Below are 19,450 nucleotides of genomic sequence, written 5' to 3' on the forward strand. Positions count from 1 at the left end.
GTAATATTTGTTTAATTGTTGTGATCTTATTATTGAAAAATATACATAATAGTCAGGGCGCCACTCAGGGTTTATCTTAGCGTTTGACTTTCCGTGTATTTTCAAATCCTTGTCATGCATATGGACATTCAAAATGTGAAAATTATATCATGTCTTACTTTACGCAGATGATTGATTGCTATTTGTTTCTGACTACATAGGCCTTTCCAAAAGTGTTTTTCATAATAACAATCTAATATTTTTCAATTATTTTGACATTTAATTATCTAACTATGACAGGACTTTCACATACACATGTTGTTTCATTCTGACTTCATTATTGGAGCTTGAATGACAGCTTTGCATGTATAACATTATAAGTCAGTATGTTTTAATAAGATTTAAAGAGATTGCACTGAAAAAAGCCCATGTCTTATGTCACATCTACACTAAAATCACCAAACTGCTATGACACATTCAAGGACGGGAAAGGTCAATACGCCTGTTTGCACTGCCAATACGACGGACAGCGCAGGTGACGGACTAACATTGCTGAAAATAGTGATAGCTGATACTAAATCATGTCTGAGAGTGATAAGGCATGTAGCAGAGAACTTAAACTCAACTAAGTAAATATCAGTATCAAACAATTAAGGTAAATAGAAAATGGTGCAACCCGAAAGTTAACTTACAAATATTATAAATATTCATAAGCCAGTAATGTTTTCACTATACTGCAAACCTATGTAGAAATATTAAGCACATGAACATGAATTCTAAACCCAAAAACTTAATTGATATGCGTTTGAGAGTCCTGCACTCTTTGGACGACTACATTAACCTTGGAAAGCTTATTTAATCCGACTATATTATTATCTCAAGTCACCTGAAGGCTATCACTGCTTCCCTTTTTTTCCAGTGCAACACTGGTCTTGATCAAACAAATAAATGAGTTTGACTTTTGAGATTTCATGAATGGACAAAACATATCAAACATAGATTGCAAATAATGTAGATATGGGGAGGAAACCAGGAGTATAAAAGAGTCCGGAGATCCTTAGTTCGTTGTACAGAAGCAACATGGGCAAGCTACTTATCTGCGTTGGTAAGCTTGTAGCATCTTTTCAAACTTTGCTACTTCTCATTTTATATAGATTTCATCTTGTGCATCATTATCAATTCTCATGTATTGCCGAACCTGCTCCTCACCCTCTATAATTCTGTTTCCTCTATCTCAGGACTGGCTCTCCTGCTGCATGTGCAGCTAGGTAATTATACATTTTATCCATACAGTGCTGGGGTGATATGTCTAGATGCATGCACTGTAAAAAGGTTTCATAATGTAAGACCACATTTTTCCTATGTTGCAGGATCATCCTACATCCTTTCCTGTTATTTCACTAACTGGGGACAGTACCGTCCTGGAGCAGGTAAGTATTTCCCTACCAACATCGACCCATGTCTCTGTGACCACCTCGTCTATGCCTTCGCTGGAATGGACAGCAACATGATCAAGACCTACGAGTGGGACGATGAGAAACTCTACGGACAGTTCCAGGCCCTGAAGAACCAGTTAGTAAACACACATATCATAAATACAGTGCGACTCCAACCCAAAAGAAAACACATTAATAGACAAAGGCATGTTTGTAGAGATTAAGTGTTAGAGGGTAAAGTGGATGTTTTTGCTGCTTGCAGGAACAGCAACCTGAAGACACTGCTGGCCATCGGAGGATGGAACTTTGGTACTCAGAAGTAAGTCGAAATGAAATGATGGTCATTATTCTCATCAAGAGAAATGTTAAGGACAGGTAAAAGCACTCTGACTTTCTCCCTGTCTGCAGATTCACAGCTATGGTTTCCACTGCTGCCAATCGTCAGACCTTCATCACCAGCGTGATCCAGTTCCTGCGTCAGTACCAGTTTGATGGTTTGGATATTGACTGGGAGTACCCTGGCTCTCGTGGCTCCCCGGCTCAGGACAAGCAGCTCTTCACCGTACTGGTCCAGGTCAGTCCTGTTGCTATTTAAATCCCTGTCTTTACACCAATTCAGCTTGTAGGTATTCAAGCCACTATTACTGCTGTTATCGTGTATAAACTGAATGAAATTTTATAAAGCTTTGGCCAAGAAATCTGTCCAAGAGATTTCATTGTATTTTCTAATTGGGTAATATGTTGAAATAATGTCATCAAATGCCATTACCATCAAGGTTATAATCTACAAATACATATCCTTCCTTAAAAATGCAATTATTCAGCAACTGTAACTTTTTCTCTCCTTACCCATCTGTAGGAGCTGCTCAGCGCCTTTGAGGCTGAGGGCAAGAAGACCAACCGTCCCCGTCTGATGTTGACTGCTGCTGTTGCCGCTGGAAAGCCAACAATCGACTCTGGATACCAGATTGCCCAGATTGGATCGTAAGTACACAAGCATTCACATGCTAACATTACATACCATTACAATTATTATATTGAAAAAACCCATTACTGAATAGTAATCCTCATGTCTGGTTTGCCAGGGTGCTGGACTACTTCCACGTCATGACCTACGACTTCCACGGTTCTTGGGAGCACAATGTTGGAGAGAACAGCCCTCTGTACAAGGGCCGCTCTGACCAGGGATCCATGATCTACTTCAATGTGGTGAGTGAGGGCTCCTGCTGTAAGTAAATACTAATGAAATAGTGGAACAGATTATCACAGTAGCCTGTACTCTCTCGTGTATAGGACTATGCTATGAACTACTGGAAGAGCAATGGTGCCCCAGCTGAGAAGCTGCTGGTTGGTTTCGCCACCTACGGCCACACCTTCCTCCTGGCTTCCTCTAACACGGCTGTGGGAGCTCCTGCCAGTGGACCCGGAGCTGCTGGACCCTTCACTCGTCAGGCTGGTTTCTGGGCCTACTATGAGGTTTTTACTTCTTTATCTGAATTTATGCTGGTTAATTTCAAGGCAGGAAAACATATTGTAGACATATTGTGATTTATAGATCCCTCACTTTTAACCACCCTTTCCCATCAGATCTGCACTTTCCTGAAGCAAGGAGCCACTCAGGCTTGGGACAGCGTCCAGGATGTGCCTTATGCCTACAACCAGGGAACTTGGGTTGGATATGACAATGTTAAGAGTTTCCAGGCTAAGGTATGAAGTTGTATTTTTCATGATAAAAAATTCCTGTCACAAGCATTTTTGTTTTCAGGTTATTAAACACTTGGTTATACCTGTTATCCGCTTTATAGATTCAATGGTTGAAGCAGAGCGGCTATGGTGGCGCCATGGTGTGGAGTTTGGATCTGGACGACTTCACTGGCACTTTCTGCGGCCAGGGAAAATACCCCCTGATCAACACCATCAAGAGCGCACTGGGAACTGGACCTTGTAAGCATAAAAACACACCTTGATAATAAGCCTTTTGGGGTTGCTTACATATTTTCAATTATTTTATTTCTCTCCCCAGCCTGCACTTCTAGCACTGGCCCCATTGCTCCGGTTGCACCAACCCAGCAGCCTGCTCCTCAGCCTGGCGGTGGCGGCAGCAGCAGTGGTGGCAGCAGCAGTGGTGGCAGCAGCAGCAGTGGCAGCAGCACTGGATTTTGCGCTGGAAAGACTAACGGACTCTACCCTGACCCAACCAACAAGAACCACTTCTATGAGTGCAGCAAGGGACAAACCTACTCCCAGCACTGTGCTACCAGCCTGGTCTTCGATAACAGCTGCAAGTGCTGCAACTGGGCTTAAACTACCCATGTTTGAACTTCAAACTGGTTGTTCTAGTGGCTGGGTCAACTATCCTGTAACATAAGACCACCCACATGAGTTCCAGTCACTGATGTAACCAAAATAAAAATCACATTTAAAGCAACTTTACTTTGGTTTTTTTTGTCTGTCTTTGTTTCTAGTCAAATAATTAATTACTTCTAAAATCACAGAAAGAAAAGGAATTTATTGATGCAGAACAACAGTGATCATCCAGCATGTGAAAAAGAAATTATTGTTCGTACATGATCTTTGCAACTGCCTATTAACTCCTGTTTTGCACAGAGCAGAACAGCAAGAACTTGGAGTGTGTGTAAAACAAGTAAAGACGAACATGACTGTTCAAAACAGTGACAGCACCAGCAGCTTCCTTCAGCTCTTTGCAACTTTAGTTTTATCTAAAACTTCACAATCAATTCAAGCAACATGTATCAAAGGATGTGAGTCAGCAACAATTTGTTGCAAAGGTAAATGATTTATTAGTGAAATTACATAATTCCCATGCCAATGTTACGAAATTCTGGTCTTAAGGTATTTGCAAAAAATGTTGACTTATTTAGCAGAACTACTTGTCTGTTTTGTACAGATGACAAAATGTATCTGCTTATGTTTCAGTATTTGAGTAAGACATGCATATTCACTATTTGTTTTTGAGGGTTAAAGAAATAATACATCAGCATTGCAATAAAACACCATTATGTATTACAAGGCAATTGTTTAAAAAGCCAGGAGCTGTAGTGTTCCTCCTGGATCTGATTAACCTAACCTATAACAGGTGCCGTATATGTAACATATCAGTATATCCATTTATTTAAGTTAACTGGAAGTAACATTAACATTTGCTTATTACTTGTTATTTTACGAGTAGCGTTTTCCTCGATGAATGTCCAGATAGGGATGCCATTCCTCAGAGGGAGCACACAAAGACTTCAGACGCTGCGGGAAAAATGGCGCAATAGCACAAAAGACTCAAAAAAGTAAATGTCATTAAAATCCTTGCTTTAAATGCTTCCTAGACAACAATCGCACCTTGTAGGGGTTTCCGTGTGCTCTCGGCAGCTTATACCCAGCGACGGCAGGGACCCAGAGAAGGATGAACGTAGCCATGCACCATCCAAGAACCAAGCCCCAGTCTGGAAACTGGACATTTCCATATGATGGGGGCACATAGGCTATGAAAGACCAGACCAAGATTACCTAAACATAAAGGTACTGGTAAATATAACATCCAATCATCCTCATTAAAGGCCTCCTGAGCCTATAGCCCGAAAACCACATGTTGAAGATGTCGATGAGTAAATGCCCACATTTCTGATTAAAATGTTTGTATGTCAACTGATGGAACATAGCAACTGTTAAATCGGAAAGGTGGTATTACTGCAGTATAATATGTAAAAGTATATAATAAGATGTTGTACTCACAACAAGGATGCATGGACTGACGAAGAACCAACATGCTCTCCACCAAAGCCAGAAGCAAAAGCTCTTTTTACCAATCATCATCTCAATGTCTTTAATCAAATTGTTCCCGCCTGTAAAGCATGACAAGAAGGCATGTAGTATAGTTCGGCATACTATACTACAACATTTGTATGACGTTGAAGACATATATATATATACCATATATGTAACAGAAGCCAATGATTTCTGTTAAAGCCGAAATGATCAGAACCCAACCGCAAGCAAACTGGTCAATCAGTCACCCAGTATATTCCTGCCTATCCAAACACATACACACACATGCTTTCAGTAAGCAAGGATAATATATCTGACAGAAGTAATATAGTGACTGTCGGTCGGTGGCTTACCCTTGTGAAACATTGCAGGCCCAAGAGGAAGACAGTGACACATGTCCCGATAGTCAATGAGATACGTTTGGATTTGAAGATTGCAGGGAAAGCATCCGTCAGGCAGGTGGTGATCACCTCTTAAGAAAAAGAAGAAAGGTGAGAATTCACGAGTAAGTAATATGTTGCTTCGACACGGATAGAGAGTGTTGAAAAAGGGCCTTTGGGTACGATGTATGATAGCAAAGCCACTGAATGACAAGCTCACCTAAAATTGTAAACTGAGAGTCCAAGCCCACTATGACAAACATAAAAAAAAACAAGATGGACCAGAGAGGGGAAATGGGAAGTTTAGCCAAGGCGTCTGGATACGCAATGAATGCCAGGCCAAATCCTGCACAGAAATGGAGCAACACATTTTCAGTAAAAAACATCATACTGTAGCAGCTTTTTGACATCTTGTCTTAATAGGTCAGTTATATTAAAATGGCTGACCTTCCTTCACCACTGCTGCAACAGGCTTTCCATAGATGTGAGCCATATGACCCAAAATTGAAAAATGGCAAAGCCTGCAAACACACTGGTAGCTGTAACAGAAAATGAAAATAGTCATTTTCTGTTAAATAGAAAATGGTGCAACTCGAATTTTGCTGTCAAATAACTATTAAGTTAACTTACAAATATTATAAATATTCATAAGTGTCATATCTCGGAAATTATGTTAAGTTTAATAGTTTTGGTCTTGTGACTTTTCCCTTTATTTTAGAATTAACCTTCCCTGTCGTTTCAGAATCCCTCTCCTGTGATTGTTCGCCCCGCCCCTGATTGTTTCCACCTGTTCCCCATTACCTGGTGTATTTATTGTCCTCGTCGCCCTTTGTCCTGTGCCAGTTCGTGTTGGTTCATGGTGAATTTCTACCGGTGTCATTAAGCCAAGAATACGCGTCAGAGCTTCGAGCCACGTCGTGATTTGGTTGCTTTTGTTTTTTTTCATGCTCCCAGTGTTTTTTCCTCTTTATGAGTGATTTTTAGTTGATGCTGTTTTTTGTCCATCATAGTGGATCTTTGGTTTTGAATAAACCTCTTTTTGTTAAAACCGGTGTGAGTCGTGCATTTGAGTTCAATCCCGTTTTCTCAGTCGTAACAATAAGCCAATAATGTTTTCACTATACTGCAAACCTATGTAGAAATATTAGGCACATGAACATGAATTGTAAACCCAAAAACTTAATTGATATGCGTTTGAGAGTCCTGCACTTTTTGGACGACTAAATTAACCTTGGAAAGCTTATTTAATCCGACTATATTATTATCTCAAGTCACCTGAAGGTTATCATTGCTTCCCTTTTTTTCCAGTGCAACACTGGTCTTGATCAAACAAATAAATGAGTTTGACTTTTGAGATTTCATGAATGGACAAAACATATCAAACATAGATTGCAAATAATGTAGATATGGGGAGGAAACCAGGAGTATAAAAGAGTCCGGAGATCCTTAGTTCGTTGTACAGAAGCAACATGGGCAAGCTACTTATCTGTGTTGGTAAGCTTGTAGCATCTTTTCAAACTTTGCTACTTCTCATTTTATATAGATTTCATCTTGTGCATCATTATCAATTCTCATGTATTGCCGAACCTGCTCCTCACCCTCTATAATTCTGTTTCCTCTATCTCAGGACTGGCTCTCCTGCTGCATGTGCAGCTAGGTAATTATACATTTTATCCATACAGTGCTGGGGTGATATGTCTAGATGCATGCACTGTAAAAAGGTTTCATAATGTAAGACCACATTTTTCCTATGTTGCAGGATCATCCTACATCCTTTCCTGTTATTTCACTAACTGGGGACAGTACCGTCCTGGAGCAGGTAAGTATTTCCCTACCGACATCGACCCATGTCTCTGTGACCACCTCGTCTATGCCTTCGCTGGAATGGACAGCAACATGATCAAGACCTACGAGTGGGACGATGAGAAACTCTACGGACAGTTCCAGGCCCTGAAGAACCAGTTAGTAAACACACATATCATAAATACAGTGCGACTCCAACCCAAAAGAAAACACATTAATAGACAAAGGCATGTTTGTAGAGATTAAGTGTTAGAGGGTAAAGTGGATGTTTTTGCTGCTTGCAGGAACAGCAACCTGAAGACACTGCTGGCCATCGGAGGATGGAAATTTGGTACTCAGAAGTAAGTCGAAATGAAATGATGGTCATTATTCTCATCAAGAGAAATGTTAAGGACAGGTAAAAGCACTCTGACTTTCTCCCTGTCTGCAGATTCACAACTATGGTTTCCACTGCTGCCAATCGTCAGACCTTCATCACCAGCGTGATCCAGTTCCTGCGTCAGTACCAGTTTGATGGTCTGGATATTGACTGGGAGTACCCTGGCTCTCGTGGCTCCCCGGCTCAGGACAAGCAGCTCTTCACCGTACTGGTCCAGGTCAGTCCTGTTGCTATTTAAATCCCTGTCTTTACACCAATTCAGCTTGTAGGTATTCAAGCCACTATTACTGCTGTTAGCGTGTATAAACTGAATGAAATTTTATAAACCTTTGGCCAAGAAATCTGTCCAAGAGATTTCATTGTATTTTCTAATTGGGTAATATGTTGAAATAATGTCATCAAATGCCATTACCATCAAGGTTATAATCTACAAATACATATCCTTCCTTAAAAATGCAATTATTCAGCAACTGTAACTTTTTCGCTCTTTACCCATCTGTAGGAGCTGCTCAGCGCCTTTGAGGCTGAGGGCAAGAAGACCAACCGTCCCCGTCTGATGTTGACTGCTGCTGTTGCCGCTGGAAAGCCAACAATCGACTCTGGATACCAGATTGCCCAGATTGGATCGTAAGTGCACAAGCATTCACATGCTAACATTACATACCATTACAATTATTATATTGAAAAAACCCATTACTGAATATTAATCCTCATGTCTGGTTTGCCAGGGTGCTGGACTACTTCCACGTCATGACCTACGACTTCCACGGTTCTTGGGAGCACAATGTTGGAGAGAACAGCCCTCTGTACAAGGGCCGCTCTGACCAGGGATCCATGAGCTACTTCAATGTGGTGAGTGAGGGCTCCTGCTGTAAGTAAATAATAATGAAATAGTGGAACAGATTATCACAGTAGCCTGTACTCTCTCGTGTATAGGACTATGCTATGAACTACTGGAAGAGCAATGGTGCCCCAGCTGAGAAGCTGCTGGTTGGTTTCGCCACCTACGGCCACACCTTCCTCCTGGCTTCCTCTAACACGGCTGTGGGAGCTCCTGCCAGTGGACCCGGAGCTGCTGGACCCTTCACTCGTCAGACTGGTTTCTTGGCCTACTATGAGGTTTTTACTTCTTTATCTGAATTTATGCTGGTTAATTTCAAGGCAGGAAAACATATTGTAGACATATTGTGATTTATAGATCCCTCACTTTTAACCACCCTTTCCCATCAGATCTGCACTTTCCTGAAGCAAGGAGCCACTCAGGCTTGGGACAGCGTCCAGGATGTGCCTTATGCCTATAACCAGGGAACTTGGGTTGGATATGACAATGTTAAGAGTTTCCAGGCTAAGGTATGAAGTTGTATTTTTCATGATAAAACATTCCTGTCACAAGCATTTTTGTTTTCAGGTTACTTAACACTTGGTTATACCTGTTATCCGCTTTATAGATTCAATGGTTGAAGCAGAGCGGCTATGGTGGCGCCATGGTGTGGACTTTGGATCTGGACGACTTCACTGGCACTTTCTGCGGCCAGGGAAAATACCCCCTGATCAACACCATCAAGAGCGGACTGGGAACTGGAGCTTGTAAGCATAAAAAACCTACCTTGAGCCTTTTGGGGTTGCTTACATATTTTCAATTATTTTATTTCTCTCCCCAGCCTGCATTTTCTAGAACTGTCCCCATTGCTCTGGTTGCACCAACCCAGTAGCCTGCTCCTCAGCCTGGCGGTGGCAGCAGCAGCAGCACTGGATTTTGCGCTGGAAAGACTAACGGACTCTACCCTGACCCAACCAACAAGAACCACTTCTATGAGTGCAGCAAGGGACAAACCTACTCCCAGCACTGTGCTACCAGCCTGGTCTTCGATAACAGCTGCAAGTGCTGCAACTGGGCTTAAACTACCCATGTTTGAACTTCAAACTGGTTGTTCTAGTGGCTGGGTCAACTATCCTGTAACATAAGACCACCCACATGAGTTCCAGTCACTGATGTAACCAAAATAAAAATCACATTTAAAGCAACTTTATTTTGTTTTTTTTTGTCTGTCTTTGTTTCTAGTCAAATAATTAATTACTTCTAAAATCACAGAAAGAAAAGGAATTTATTGATGCAGAACAACAGTGATCGTCAAGCATGTGAAAAAGAAATTATTGTTCGTACATGATCTTTGCAACTGCCTATTAACTCCTGTTTTGCACAGAGCAGAACAGCAAGAACTTGGAGTGTGTGTAAAACAAGTAAAGACGAACATGACTGTTCAAAACAGTGACAGCACCAGCAGCTTCCTTCAGCTCTTTGCAACTTTAGTTTTATCTAAATCTTCACAATCAATTCAAGCAACATGTATCAAAGGATGTGAGTCAGCAACAATTTGTTGCAAAGGTAAATGATTTATTAGTGAAATTACATAATTCCCATGCCAATGTTACGAAATTCTGGTCTTAAGGTATTTGCAAAAATGTTGACTTATTTAGCAGAACTACTTGTCTGTTTTGTACAGATGACAAAATGTATCTGCTTATGTTTCAGTATTTGAGTAAGACATGCATATTCACTATTTGTTTTTGAGGGTTAAAGAAATAATACATCAGCATTGCAATAAAACACCATTATGTATTACAAGGCAATTGTTTAAAAAGCCAGGAGCTGTAGTGTTCCTCCTGGATCTGATTAACCTAACCTATAACAGGTGCCGTATATGTAACATATCAGTATATCCATTTATTTAAGTTAACTGGAAGTAACATTAACATTTGCTTATTACTTCTTATTTTACGAGTAGCGTTTTCCTCGATGAATGTCCAGATAGGGATGCCATTCCTCAGAGGGAGCACACAAAGACTTCAGACGCTGTGGGGAAAATGGCACAATAACACAAAAGACTCAAAAAAGTAAATGTCATTAAAATCCTTGCTTTAAATGCTTCCTAGACAACAATCGCACCTTATAGGGGTTTCCGTGTGCTCTCAGCAGCTTATACCCAGCGACGGCAGGGACCCAGAGAAGGATGAACGCAGCCATGCACCATCCAAGAGCCAAGCCCCAGTCTGGAAACTGGACATTTCCATATGATGGGGGCACATAGGCTATGAAAGACCAGACCAAGATTACCTAAACATAAAGGTACTGGTAAATATAACATCCAATCATCCTCATTAAAGGCCTTCTGAGCTTATAGCCCGAAAGCCACATGTTGAAGATGTCGATAAGTAAATGCCCACATTTCTGATTAAAATGTTTGTATGTCAACTGATGGAACATAGCAACTGTTAAATCGGAAAGGTGGTATTACTGCAGTATAATATGTAAAAGTATATAATAAGATGTTGTACTCACAACAAGGATGCATGGACTGACGAAGAACCAACATGCTCTCCACCAAAGCCAGAAGCAAAAGCTCTTTTTACCAATCATCATCTCAATGTCTTTAATCAAATTGTTCCCGCCTGTAAAGCATGACAAGAAGGCATGTAGTATAGTTCGGCATACTATACTACAACATTTGTATGACGTTGAAGACATATTTATATTTACCATATATGTAACAGAAGCCAATGATTTCTGTTAAAGCCGAAATGATCAGAACCCAACCGCAAGCAAACTGGTCAATCAGAGTCACCCAGTATATTCCTGCCTATCGAAACACATACACACACATGCTTTCAGTAAGCAAGGATAATATATCTGACAGAAGTAATATAGTGACTGTTGGCCGGTGGTTTACCCTTGTTAAACATGGCAGGCCCAAGAGGAAGACAGTGACACACGTCCCGATAGTCAATGAGATACGTTTGGATTTGAAGATTGCAGGGAAAGCATCCGTCAGGCAGGTGGTGATCACCTCTTAAGAAAAAGAAGAAAGGTGAGAATTCACGAGTAAGTAATATGTTGCTTCGACACGGATAGAGAGTGTTGAGAAAGGGCCTTTGGGTACGATATATGATAGCAAAGCCACTGAATGACAAGCTCACCTAAAATTGTAAACTGAGAGTCCAAGCCCACTATGACAAACATTAAAAAAAACAAGATGGACCAGAGAGGGGAAATGGGAAGTTTAGCCAAGGCGTCTGGATACGCAATGAATGCCAGGCCAAATCCTGCACAGAAATGGAGCAACACATTTTCAGTAAAAAACATCATACTGTAGCAGCTTTTTGACATCTTGTCAAAGTTATATTAAAATGGCTGACCTTCCTTCACCACTGCTGCAACAGGCTTTCCATAGATGTGAGCCATATGACCCAAAATTGAGAAAATGGCAAAGCCTGCAAACACACTGGTAGCTGTAACAGAAAATGACAATAGTCATGCAAAATACTCAATTTAGAGACAGCTTGCAGAAATTCAGACACTGTATAAAAAGGTACCTCTCAAGGCGTTTTATACACCTGATATCTAGCGACAGAAAATGGAAACTGTAGCTGACTCTCTGAGGACTGTGGTCTAACTCTAAACTGACTAAATCTATACTGTTGGGTGGTTTGGGTATTTGAAAAAATTATGACTTTTGACATGGTATTTTTATGTCTTGTATAAGATCTGATGATATCCTTCAGCTTTGAAAAAGTGCTTCAAATTAAATGTGATGTACCTACCATGATTTAAGAGGGTTACAACAATTGAGTCCAAGAACATGTTGTTTTTGAAGTTGCTATAAGAAGCAAGTGTCACAATTCCACCCATACCAATGGAAAGGGAAAAAAAAGTCTGAGTTGCTGCATCCTTCCAGACCTGAAACACATCAACATGTCTTAAGATAGTGATATAGGACACCATTTGCCAAACTCATGCTTAGCCATGCTACCAGCGGGACTGAAGGAATGGCAATATTTGTCCAACACAGAAATATTTCAACCCCAATTGGACAAATTCCTTAAAAACGTTTACAAACAAGCATGTTTCCCAAATGATGGATCACTCATAGCACTGTATGTTAGCATTGCCACTGTCACCTGTGTCCCTACCTGTGCTTCTGTCAGTTTAGTCAAATTGGATCGTGAACCAATGTAGAACTCTATCCCGTCTCTGGCTCCCTCTAGTGTCACACCTCGGATCAGCAGGATCAATATCAACACATAGGGAAACGTGGCTGTGAAATAAACCACCTGGTGAGAAGAATGACATGATTTCATTTCTGAACGTATGCTCTAATGATGAAGCGATGCAATTTCCTTAATTTATAAGGCATGTATATTTCTGCACAGCATTAAATTGTTGTTTCTTATGAACTGTTGGGAGGAGTGGATCTTCAGATAATGTGAATAAGGACATCAAGTGGATGTTGTCTTACTTTGCCTGATGACTTGATGCCTCTGATGAGCGCTGCAGCAACAATCAAGGAGCTCAGCAGCAGACAGAGAGCCAAATGCCAAACTACTGGTCCTGTTTCATCCAGGCCGCTGGATCTCTGCAGAGCCACACGGCTGAGGAGGAGAGACCATTCAGCCACAGCATGAATGACAAGTGTGTGAATTTGTGTTTGTTGCACAAGTGTTTTATTCTTACTCCCAGTACTGCTCACTCGGGCTCTGCATGGGAACTGTGATTGTGTCTGATGAGGGACAAGTGCGGTTTTCCTGAGTCCAGTTGGTCACTACAACACCACTTACATTGCAATACACTAGAAAAGTTAAAAAAGAAAAAAGACCAATGAAGTCAGTATCTACAAGCATTACTTCAGCTTTGATCATCTGAAGTGTAGAGTACAGAAGAAAAAGCTACTTTCAACAAAATTGCAGGTTTGGTCCTCAACTCCTCAACATATGGAAATAAAAAGGTACCTTTAGGCATGGTGCTGCAGTTACTGTCAGGCAGACTGAGGCAGCTGGCCCACGGCAGAGGAGACTGGAAGGAGGCGAACATGTAGTACAGGCTGTAGGCAATGATGACGTTGTAGTAAATTGACATAAACGTGCTTATTAAAACCACGGAAAGGCCAACACCTGGAGAAGATAACAGGTTATAACACACTTTAGTGCTTGACTATATGCTTTAATAAGTTATTTGACGAGATGTTTTACTCAACCCCACTGAGCACTTACACTACAACAACCATTATTTTCTGTTGGGCAGAGGAAGACCAAAAAGCAACTAATACAAATGATCTTTTTCAACATTATTACATTATTAACAATACAAATATCTGGAAGTTGCAGCCTTTAACATCCACTCTACTTGCAGGCTTACCCTGCAGTATCGGCACTGCTCTCCAACTGTTAACTGGACCTTGGCTGCAGAACTGACCAATGGCATTTTCCAAGAAGAAAAGAGGAATCCCACATAAAACCAACATCAGGAAATAGGGAATGAGAAAGGCACCTGTTCACAGGGATGACAGCATGTTTTAGTGATGATGACAGTTCTTACAACACTGGTATCATTTTAGATTTTTCTAAAAGCTGATGGTAAATAATTACCGCCCCCATGTTTGTAGGTTAAATATGGAAATCTCCATATATTTCCCAGTCCAACAGCAAAACCTATCATGGAGAGCATGTACTCTGTCTTGTTGGACCAGTTTCCACGCTCAGGATTCTCATCACCTTCATCCACCTGTGAGTCCTTCTCAAATCACAATATTAAAACAGAGATATATCATTTTTATAGTATATATTCACTTAATATTAAATCTGAATATTTTTATGATATATGCAACATAAGATTCACAAAAGCCTTCATAAACACACATCACAGACAAAAGTTGCACTGGACCTCCATACAAGGAGATGTTTCCCACTTGAACAGTGCAAAATGATAATTCTGCATTGATTTTGAAGGTCATAAAGTCACATGACATGGAAGATATTGAAAAGTAATGAAACATTTCAATAAAGAAAATAAAGATTTTTTCATCAAGAATATGCACTAAAATCAAGAAGTCCTACCTGGTCAGTAAGAATAGCAGGGTCCTTGGAAAGGTTCGAGCCATATTTGAACATTTTAATCAGCTTTGGATGGTTTTGAGGAGAAAAAAAGAACTGTCTCAAGTCAGAGCGACAAACCTCGATTTCTGCCAATGGTCGCTGCAAGAGACCAGTTAAGTCAAAATAAATTGTCCCTCAAACGGGCGTCATTTTAAAGAAATAGCTAACCCTTTAGAAATTGTAAAAAAACCGATTGTTAATAAATTAAATGTCATTGAATGTCGAGGGTTTGTTTGCTAACTGCTCAATACACAACTTCTTATAGAGCTTGGATGCATTGTGAAGTAACTAAATCCCTTTAAAAAATAAGTTCAGCAACAGTTAATGATTGTTTACTTTACTGTAGGTACTTTCCCAAAGAAAGAGAAGAGAGATTTGTTTTCAATAAATACATGCTTTTCTTGTAAAATTGATTTTACCTAGTAAAGTGGCTGGTTAGCTCAGTTGGTTAGAGAGTGGTGCTAATAATGCCAAGGTTGCGGGTTCGATCCCTGTACTGACCACCTCAGTTTTGGGAGGCTCAGTGTGTTAGTTCAAAGATCTTCGGATCAGGAGATCACAAGTTCAATCCCCACTGCAGTCAGCATGTTGTTGTGTCCCTGGGCAAGACACTTGACCCCAAATTGCACCTGTGGGAATTTTCCACAGTATTGAGTGAATCTAAGTCGCTTTGGGTAAAAGTATATAACAATAGACATGTGATGTAAAAGGTATTTCACATTAACATTCAGTTAAAGTAAGCTTCTACTTCTAAATAACATATTATTAAAACAAAGATAATATAGAGTAGGCTGTGAATACATTTACAAACCAGAAACATTTAAAGCATGATTGTATCTTCTCTCTTACCGTCACTGCAGTAACTCATGATGAGATATACGCTTGTTTAACTGCTCGGTTTGTTAAGGCACATCAGTCAGCCACATCATTTCTAAAGCACAGTCACACACACAGATAGGCGTTGCCATTTGTCACTAGACTGAGCTCCATGTATGATCTGGACACCCCACGGTGTGCTCTAATTGCTACATTAAATACCCTTAGGCCTAATCAAATACTATTTCAATGTTGACACATTCTGAGAAGTTATGTTTTTAATATTAGCTGTCACTTCAATAAAAGCTGGATGTCTGTCTTTCTCTGAAACACACACACACACACACACACACACACACACACACACACACACACACACACACACACACACACACACACACACACACACACACACATACACACACACACACACACGTGCACACACACACACACACACACACACACACACACACACACACACACACACACACACACACACACACACACACACACACACACACAGAGTCAAACACAGATGGAAAAACAAGGATACACACTTACACACACAAAATGGTCTCCTTGGCTCCCCAGGTACTTTGAGGTTTGAATGCCTCCAAGCAGAATACATACTGTAGACCCAATCACACACACACACACACACACATGCACACACACACACACACACACACACACACACACACACACACACACACACACACACACACACACACACACACACACACACACACACACACACACACACACACACACACACTTAAGATATCAAGGGTGTATCTGGTTTACATTTTAACTGAAACTGCTGCAGCAGCAATGAATATTGTTGATGCTCCATTTGTTAATGCATTTGCTTAAAGTACAAGGGCAAATTCCAGTCTACCCTCGCTGTAAGTATAAGCACTTCCATATCACCCCTGTGTCTCCATTCAACTAATACTAATACGGATGTTCCCGAAATGTCTCACGAGCAGGCTACTGCTACAATAAATATTGTCCAGCAACTCCTAGATAAGGCAACGGTTTCCAAGTCAACAAATACATTTACTGATCAGATAACTCGTAAGACCGAAGCACTATCAAAGCACTAACTATGTCTTTAATTCTGTCAGAAGTAGAGGCTGGTAGAAACTGTGGCAGCAGTTAATGTGCGGGCCACGCAGCTAATGTTACTTAAAACAAAAAGTGCTGCTTTAACAACAGCTTGTCTGACAAGTTGCATCCTTATCATCAATTAGTGTCTTTAGCTCAACATATGCTGCTTCTGAAGCTCTGTCAACTGCTGTGTGCATCGGGCTTCAGCCAGCAGGATGTATGAGCAGGATGTACGCATGTTTGCACATTAACAGTATATGTGCTGTAGAATCTATGGTTCTATGTTCTCGCCTTTTGTCAACTGTGTGTATGCACTCTTCTTTTCATAATAATTGCAAATAATTATTATAATAAATCAAATAAAAACATATATTTCAGTGTTTTACAAACTATATTTTAATGATGTAATGGTAGTAGTTTAGCGCTGCATTGTTCAATCTTGTGTTTCTCTAGTCTAATAAACTTTTTGTTATTGTTGGTCGCATTAAAATTCATGAGAACCTGGTACAAACATCCAGCCCTATGTATCTCCTGTGTGTTATTGTCATACAATAGGTGCATGAGATTCCATAGATGTTGGTGTAGTGGGGTGGAATGCAGCTCAGGGCCTGACTCCTCCCCCCAACCACTCCCCTAATTAGGGCAGAGTATAAATTGCACCTGCTGCAATTGTTCTTTCCTTGATTTTTGACCACAGAGCTAATTGCAAAATCAACTTGAGGCTTTGAGCAAAGAGGAGTAGCGTGGTTGCCTGCGCGGAGCGTGAGCGTGGGCTTCGGCTTAGCGTTTGCCTAAAGTTTGCAGTGTTTGGTTATTTTGTTTTATTTTATTTAATTTTTTTTCTCAAGTAACAAAACACCTGGGTATACGATACTTGTGCAAAAGTTCTCTGCCATGGCAGAGCAGGGGGATAGTTGTAGTAGTATGGAGGATTTGGTACAGGGTGGAGGGGACTGGGAGTTAAAAAGGAAACATAAAGCAAAGCGAGTTAAGGTAGTGAAAGAAAGTGAGGAGAAATTGAAGGTCATTGTGAGGTTTGAACAGCCAGGAGTTAAGAATTTGGAACCATTAAAACTGACAAAAGTAATTAAGAATCAGGTTGGTGAGGTCAAGTATGCGAGAATTCTTAATGATGGAAATCTACTAATTGGATGTAACTCTGAAGAGCAGGTTGAGAAAGCATTAAAGATGCAACATGTTGGGAAAATAGTGGTGGTAAAAGTGGTGAAAGTGGGAGAGCAAGGAAGTAAAGGAGTGATATATGGGATTCCTATGGGAATTGATATGAAGGAGCTGGTTAAAAATGTAAAAATCAAGTGTGATGCTGTACAGAGTGCAACGCAGTTAACTGAGGGGTTTGATAAGATAGAAACTGAGTCGGTTTTGGTTCATTTTAGTTCAAAACAGTTGCCTGCAGAGCTTTACTTTGGCTTTATGAGATACAGAGTAAGAGAGTTCATCTATAAACCGGTAAGATAATTTGGTCATATAGCTAAGCTATGTAAAGGAACTAAAAGGTGTGCTAAATGTGGTGGGGAGCATGACTATGGGGAGTGTGATGAGGTAAGACCTAAATGTTGTAATTGTGGAGGGGGACACAGTGCAGCCTACTGGGGGTGTGAAGTGATGAGAAGGGAGACAGAAATTCAAAGTGTGAAAAGAAAGGATAAAATTCCTTATACAGAAGCAGTTAAAAGAGTTGAGGAAGTAAAGAGGGATAATGAAGGAAAATATAGAGGGGAGTTAGCAACAGGGAATGTGTGTGTACAGAGAAAAGAACAGTTCAGAGAGCGGGAGAAAAGGGATTGTCTTGCTATACATGCAAGCCAGGAAGTTGGTAAAGGATGATCTTAATAATCATGATCATTTTGCAATGGAACGCAAGGAGTCTGTTGGCAAATGGTCAAGATTTTAAACAGTTTGTGGATAGTAGATGTATGAAACCAGATATAGTATGTATACAAGAAACATGGTTAAGGCCTAGATTTGATTTTGTTTTATCTGACTATATTGTTGTCAGACGAGATCGAGAGGAAGGAAGTGGTGGGGGTTGTGCTACTTTTGTAAAGAAGGGTGTACCTTATAGGGTGTTGGGTTTAGGGAAAGAACAAGAATATGTAGTGGTGGAAATATGGGCAGGTAATAAGAAAATAGCAGTGATCAATTATTATAATCCTTGTAAACAGTTAGAGTTAAATAAATTAGAGGAAAGAGGTCTGGATAGTGATAATGTTGTATGGTGTGGGGACTTTAATGCTCATAATACTTTGTGGGGTGGAGAAATGGAGAATTTGGTATGTCTGAATGATGGTAGAAGGACAAGGATAGACATCAGAAATGGTAAAGAGTCAGTGTTAGATCTTACATTTATGTCAAGTAGATTAGCCCCAAAGTGTGAGTGGGAAGTATAGGGAGGTAGCACTATTGGAAGTGATCATTATCCAGTTATGAGCAGTTTAGATATTGGAATGACACTGCAATCAGAGAATAGTTGAAAGGTGGATCTTCAGAAAAGCAAATTGGGAAAGGTTTGTGGAAACAAGTGATGCCTATCTAAGATTGGTGCAGGAAACTAATGATGTTGAGAGATATGAATCAGATGTGCGACATAGTATATACATAGCTGCAATAAACTCCATTCCAAAAAGCACAGGAAAACTTGGAAGGAAGGTAGTGCCATGGTGGAATGATAAGTGTGAAAAGGCAGTAAAAAACAGAAATAGAGCATTCAGAATACTTAAAAATACTCATAATTTTCAACACTTGATTGAATATAAACAATCACAGGCAGTAGTGAGGAGAACTATAAGACAAACTAAAAGGGAATCCTTGAGGGAGTATTG

The 19,450-nt window shown here is 40.4% G+C and overlaps 4 protein-coding genes across 5 annotated transcripts; 2 read left to right on the forward strand and 2 right to left on the reverse strand.

Annotated features, from left to right (window-relative positions):
• The first annotated feature begins 1,045 nt into the window (after positions 1-1,045).
• On the forward strand, positions 1,046-3,848 carry LOC134882253 (acidic mammalian chitinase-like). Its single transcript, XM_063909863.1, has 11 exons — positions 1,046-1,084; positions 1,218-1,247; positions 1,350-1,551; positions 1,678-1,734; positions 1,824-1,989; positions 2,275-2,399; positions 2,501-2,624; positions 2,709-2,891; positions 3,003-3,122; positions 3,221-3,359; positions 3,439-3,848. Exons 1-11 carry the CDS (start codon positions 1,060-1,062, stop codon positions 3,717-3,719), a joined length of 1,452 nt encoding a protein of 483 aa, XP_063765933.1. The 5' UTR covers positions 1,046-1,059; the 3' UTR covers positions 3,720-3,848.
• Positions 3,849-5,198: 1,350 nt separating this feature from the next.
• LOC134883557 (sodium- and chloride-dependent neutral and basic amino acid transporter B(0+)-like) lies at positions 5,199-6,290 on the reverse strand. 2 transcript variants are annotated; one of them, XM_063911973.1, is made up of 5 exons: positions 6,203-6,290; positions 6,020-6,111; positions 5,793-5,918; positions 5,546-5,664; positions 5,199-5,269 (listed from the first exon to the last, which is right to left on the reverse strand). In XM_063911973.1, exons 2-5 carry the CDS (start codon positions 6,063-6,065, stop codon positions 5,255-5,257), a joined length of 306 nt encoding a protein of 101 aa, XP_063768043.1. In that variant the 5' UTR covers positions 6,066-6,111; positions 6,203-6,290; the 3' UTR covers positions 5,199-5,254. The 2 variants fall into 2 exon arrangements, with proteins under 2 accessions (XP_063768043.1, XP_063768041.1); XM_063911971.1 differs by lacking the exon at positions 5,199-5,269 and adding an exon at positions 5,357-5,455.
• A 750-nt stretch (positions 6,291-7,040) lies between these two features.
• Positions 7,041-9,784, forward strand: LOC134883556 (acidic mammalian chitinase-like). Its single transcript, XM_063911970.1, has 11 exons — positions 7,041-7,066; positions 7,200-7,229; positions 7,332-7,533; positions 7,660-7,716; positions 7,806-7,971; positions 8,257-8,381; positions 8,483-8,606; positions 8,691-8,873; positions 8,985-9,104; positions 9,203-9,341; positions 9,416-9,784. Exons 1-11 carry the CDS (start codon positions 7,042-7,044, stop codon positions 9,427-9,429), a joined length of 1,185 nt encoding a protein of 394 aa, XP_063768040.1. The 5' UTR covers position 7,041; the 3' UTR covers positions 9,430-9,784.
• A 746-nt stretch (positions 9,785-10,530) lies between these two features.
• Positions 10,531-14,696, reverse strand: LOC134882224 (sodium- and chloride-dependent neutral and basic amino acid transporter B(0+)-like). Its single transcript, XM_063909833.1, has 15 exons — positions 14,643-14,696; positions 14,175-14,319; positions 13,945-14,076; positions 13,539-13,700; positions 13,264-13,351; positions 13,049-13,181; positions 12,723-12,863; positions 12,354-12,489; positions 11,949-12,041; positions 11,730-11,855; positions 11,483-11,601; positions 11,293-11,392; positions 11,095-11,204; positions 10,702-10,869; positions 10,531-10,608 (listed from the first exon to the last, which is right to left on the reverse strand). The coding sequence occupies exons 1-15, from the start codon at positions 14,694-14,696 to the stop codon at positions 10,531-10,533; spliced, it is 1,785 nt and encodes a 594-aa protein (XP_063765903.1).
• Positions 14,697-19,450: the final 4,754 nt, after the last annotated feature.

Source organism: Eleginops maclovinus, chromosome 20 (genome assembly GCF_036324505.1).
Source record: "Eleginops maclovinus isolate JMC-PN-2008 ecotype Puerto Natales chromosome 20, JC_Emac_rtc_rv5, whole genome shotgun sequence".
Lineage (NCBI taxonomy): Eukaryota > Metazoa > Chordata > Actinopteri > Perciformes > Eleginopidae > Eleginops > Eleginops maclovinus.

What these genes read in the sequence shown, in the direction of transcription:
- LOC134883556 (XM_063911970.1), top strand. Translation starts at nt 7,042, where the DNA reads ATGGGCAAGCTACTTATCTGTGTTG. An exon ending in TTCCAGGCCCTGAAGAACCA is followed by an intron (nt 7,534 to 7,659) that starts GTTAGTAAACAC and finishes TGCTGCTTGCAG; the next exon opens with GAACAGCAACCTGAAGACAC. An exon ending in TTAAGAGTTTCCAGGCTAAG is followed by an intron (nt 9,105 to 9,202) that starts GTATGAAGTTGT and finishes TCCGCTTTATAG; the next exon opens with ATTCAATGGTTGAAGCAGAG.
- LOC134883557 (XM_063911971.1), bottom strand. Translation starts at nt 6,065, where the DNA reads ATGGCTCACATCTATGGAAAGCCTGTTGCAGCAGTGGTGAAGGAAG. An exon ending in TGCAGCAGTGGTGAAGGAAG is followed by an intron (nt 5,919 to 6,019) that starts GTCAGCCATTTT and finishes ATTTCTGTGCAG; the next exon opens with GATTTGGCCTGGCATTCATT. An exon ending in CTCTCAGTTTACAATTTTAG is followed by an intron (nt 5,665 to 5,792) that starts GTGAGCTTGTCA and finishes CTTTTTCTTAAG; the next exon opens with AGGTGATCACCACCTGCCTG.
- LOC134882253 (XM_063909863.1), top strand. Translation starts at nt 1,060, where the DNA reads ATGGGCAAGCTACTTATCTGCGTTG. An exon ending in TTCCAGGCCCTGAAGAACCA is followed by an intron (nt 1,552 to 1,677) that starts GTTAGTAAACAC and finishes TGCTGCTTGCAG; the next exon opens with GAACAGCAACCTGAAGACAC. An exon ending in TTAAGAGTTTCCAGGCTAAG is followed by an intron (nt 3,123 to 3,220) that starts GTATGAAGTTGT and finishes TCCGCTTTATAG; the next exon opens with ATTCAATGGTTGAAGCAGAG.
- LOC134882224 (XM_063909833.1), bottom strand. Translation starts at nt 14,696, where the DNA reads ATGTTCAAATATGGCTCGAACCTTTCCAAGGACCCTGCTATTCTTACT. An exon ending in CTGCAGCACCATGCCTAAAG is followed by an intron (nt 13,352 to 13,538) that starts GTACCTTTTTAT and finishes GTGGTGTTGTAG; the next exon opens with TGACCAACTGGACTCAGGAA. An exon ending in TGTAACCCTCTTAAATCATG is followed by an intron (nt 12,042 to 12,353) that starts GTAGGTACATCA and finishes TTTCTGTTACAG; the next exon opens with CTACCAGTGTGTTTGCAGGC.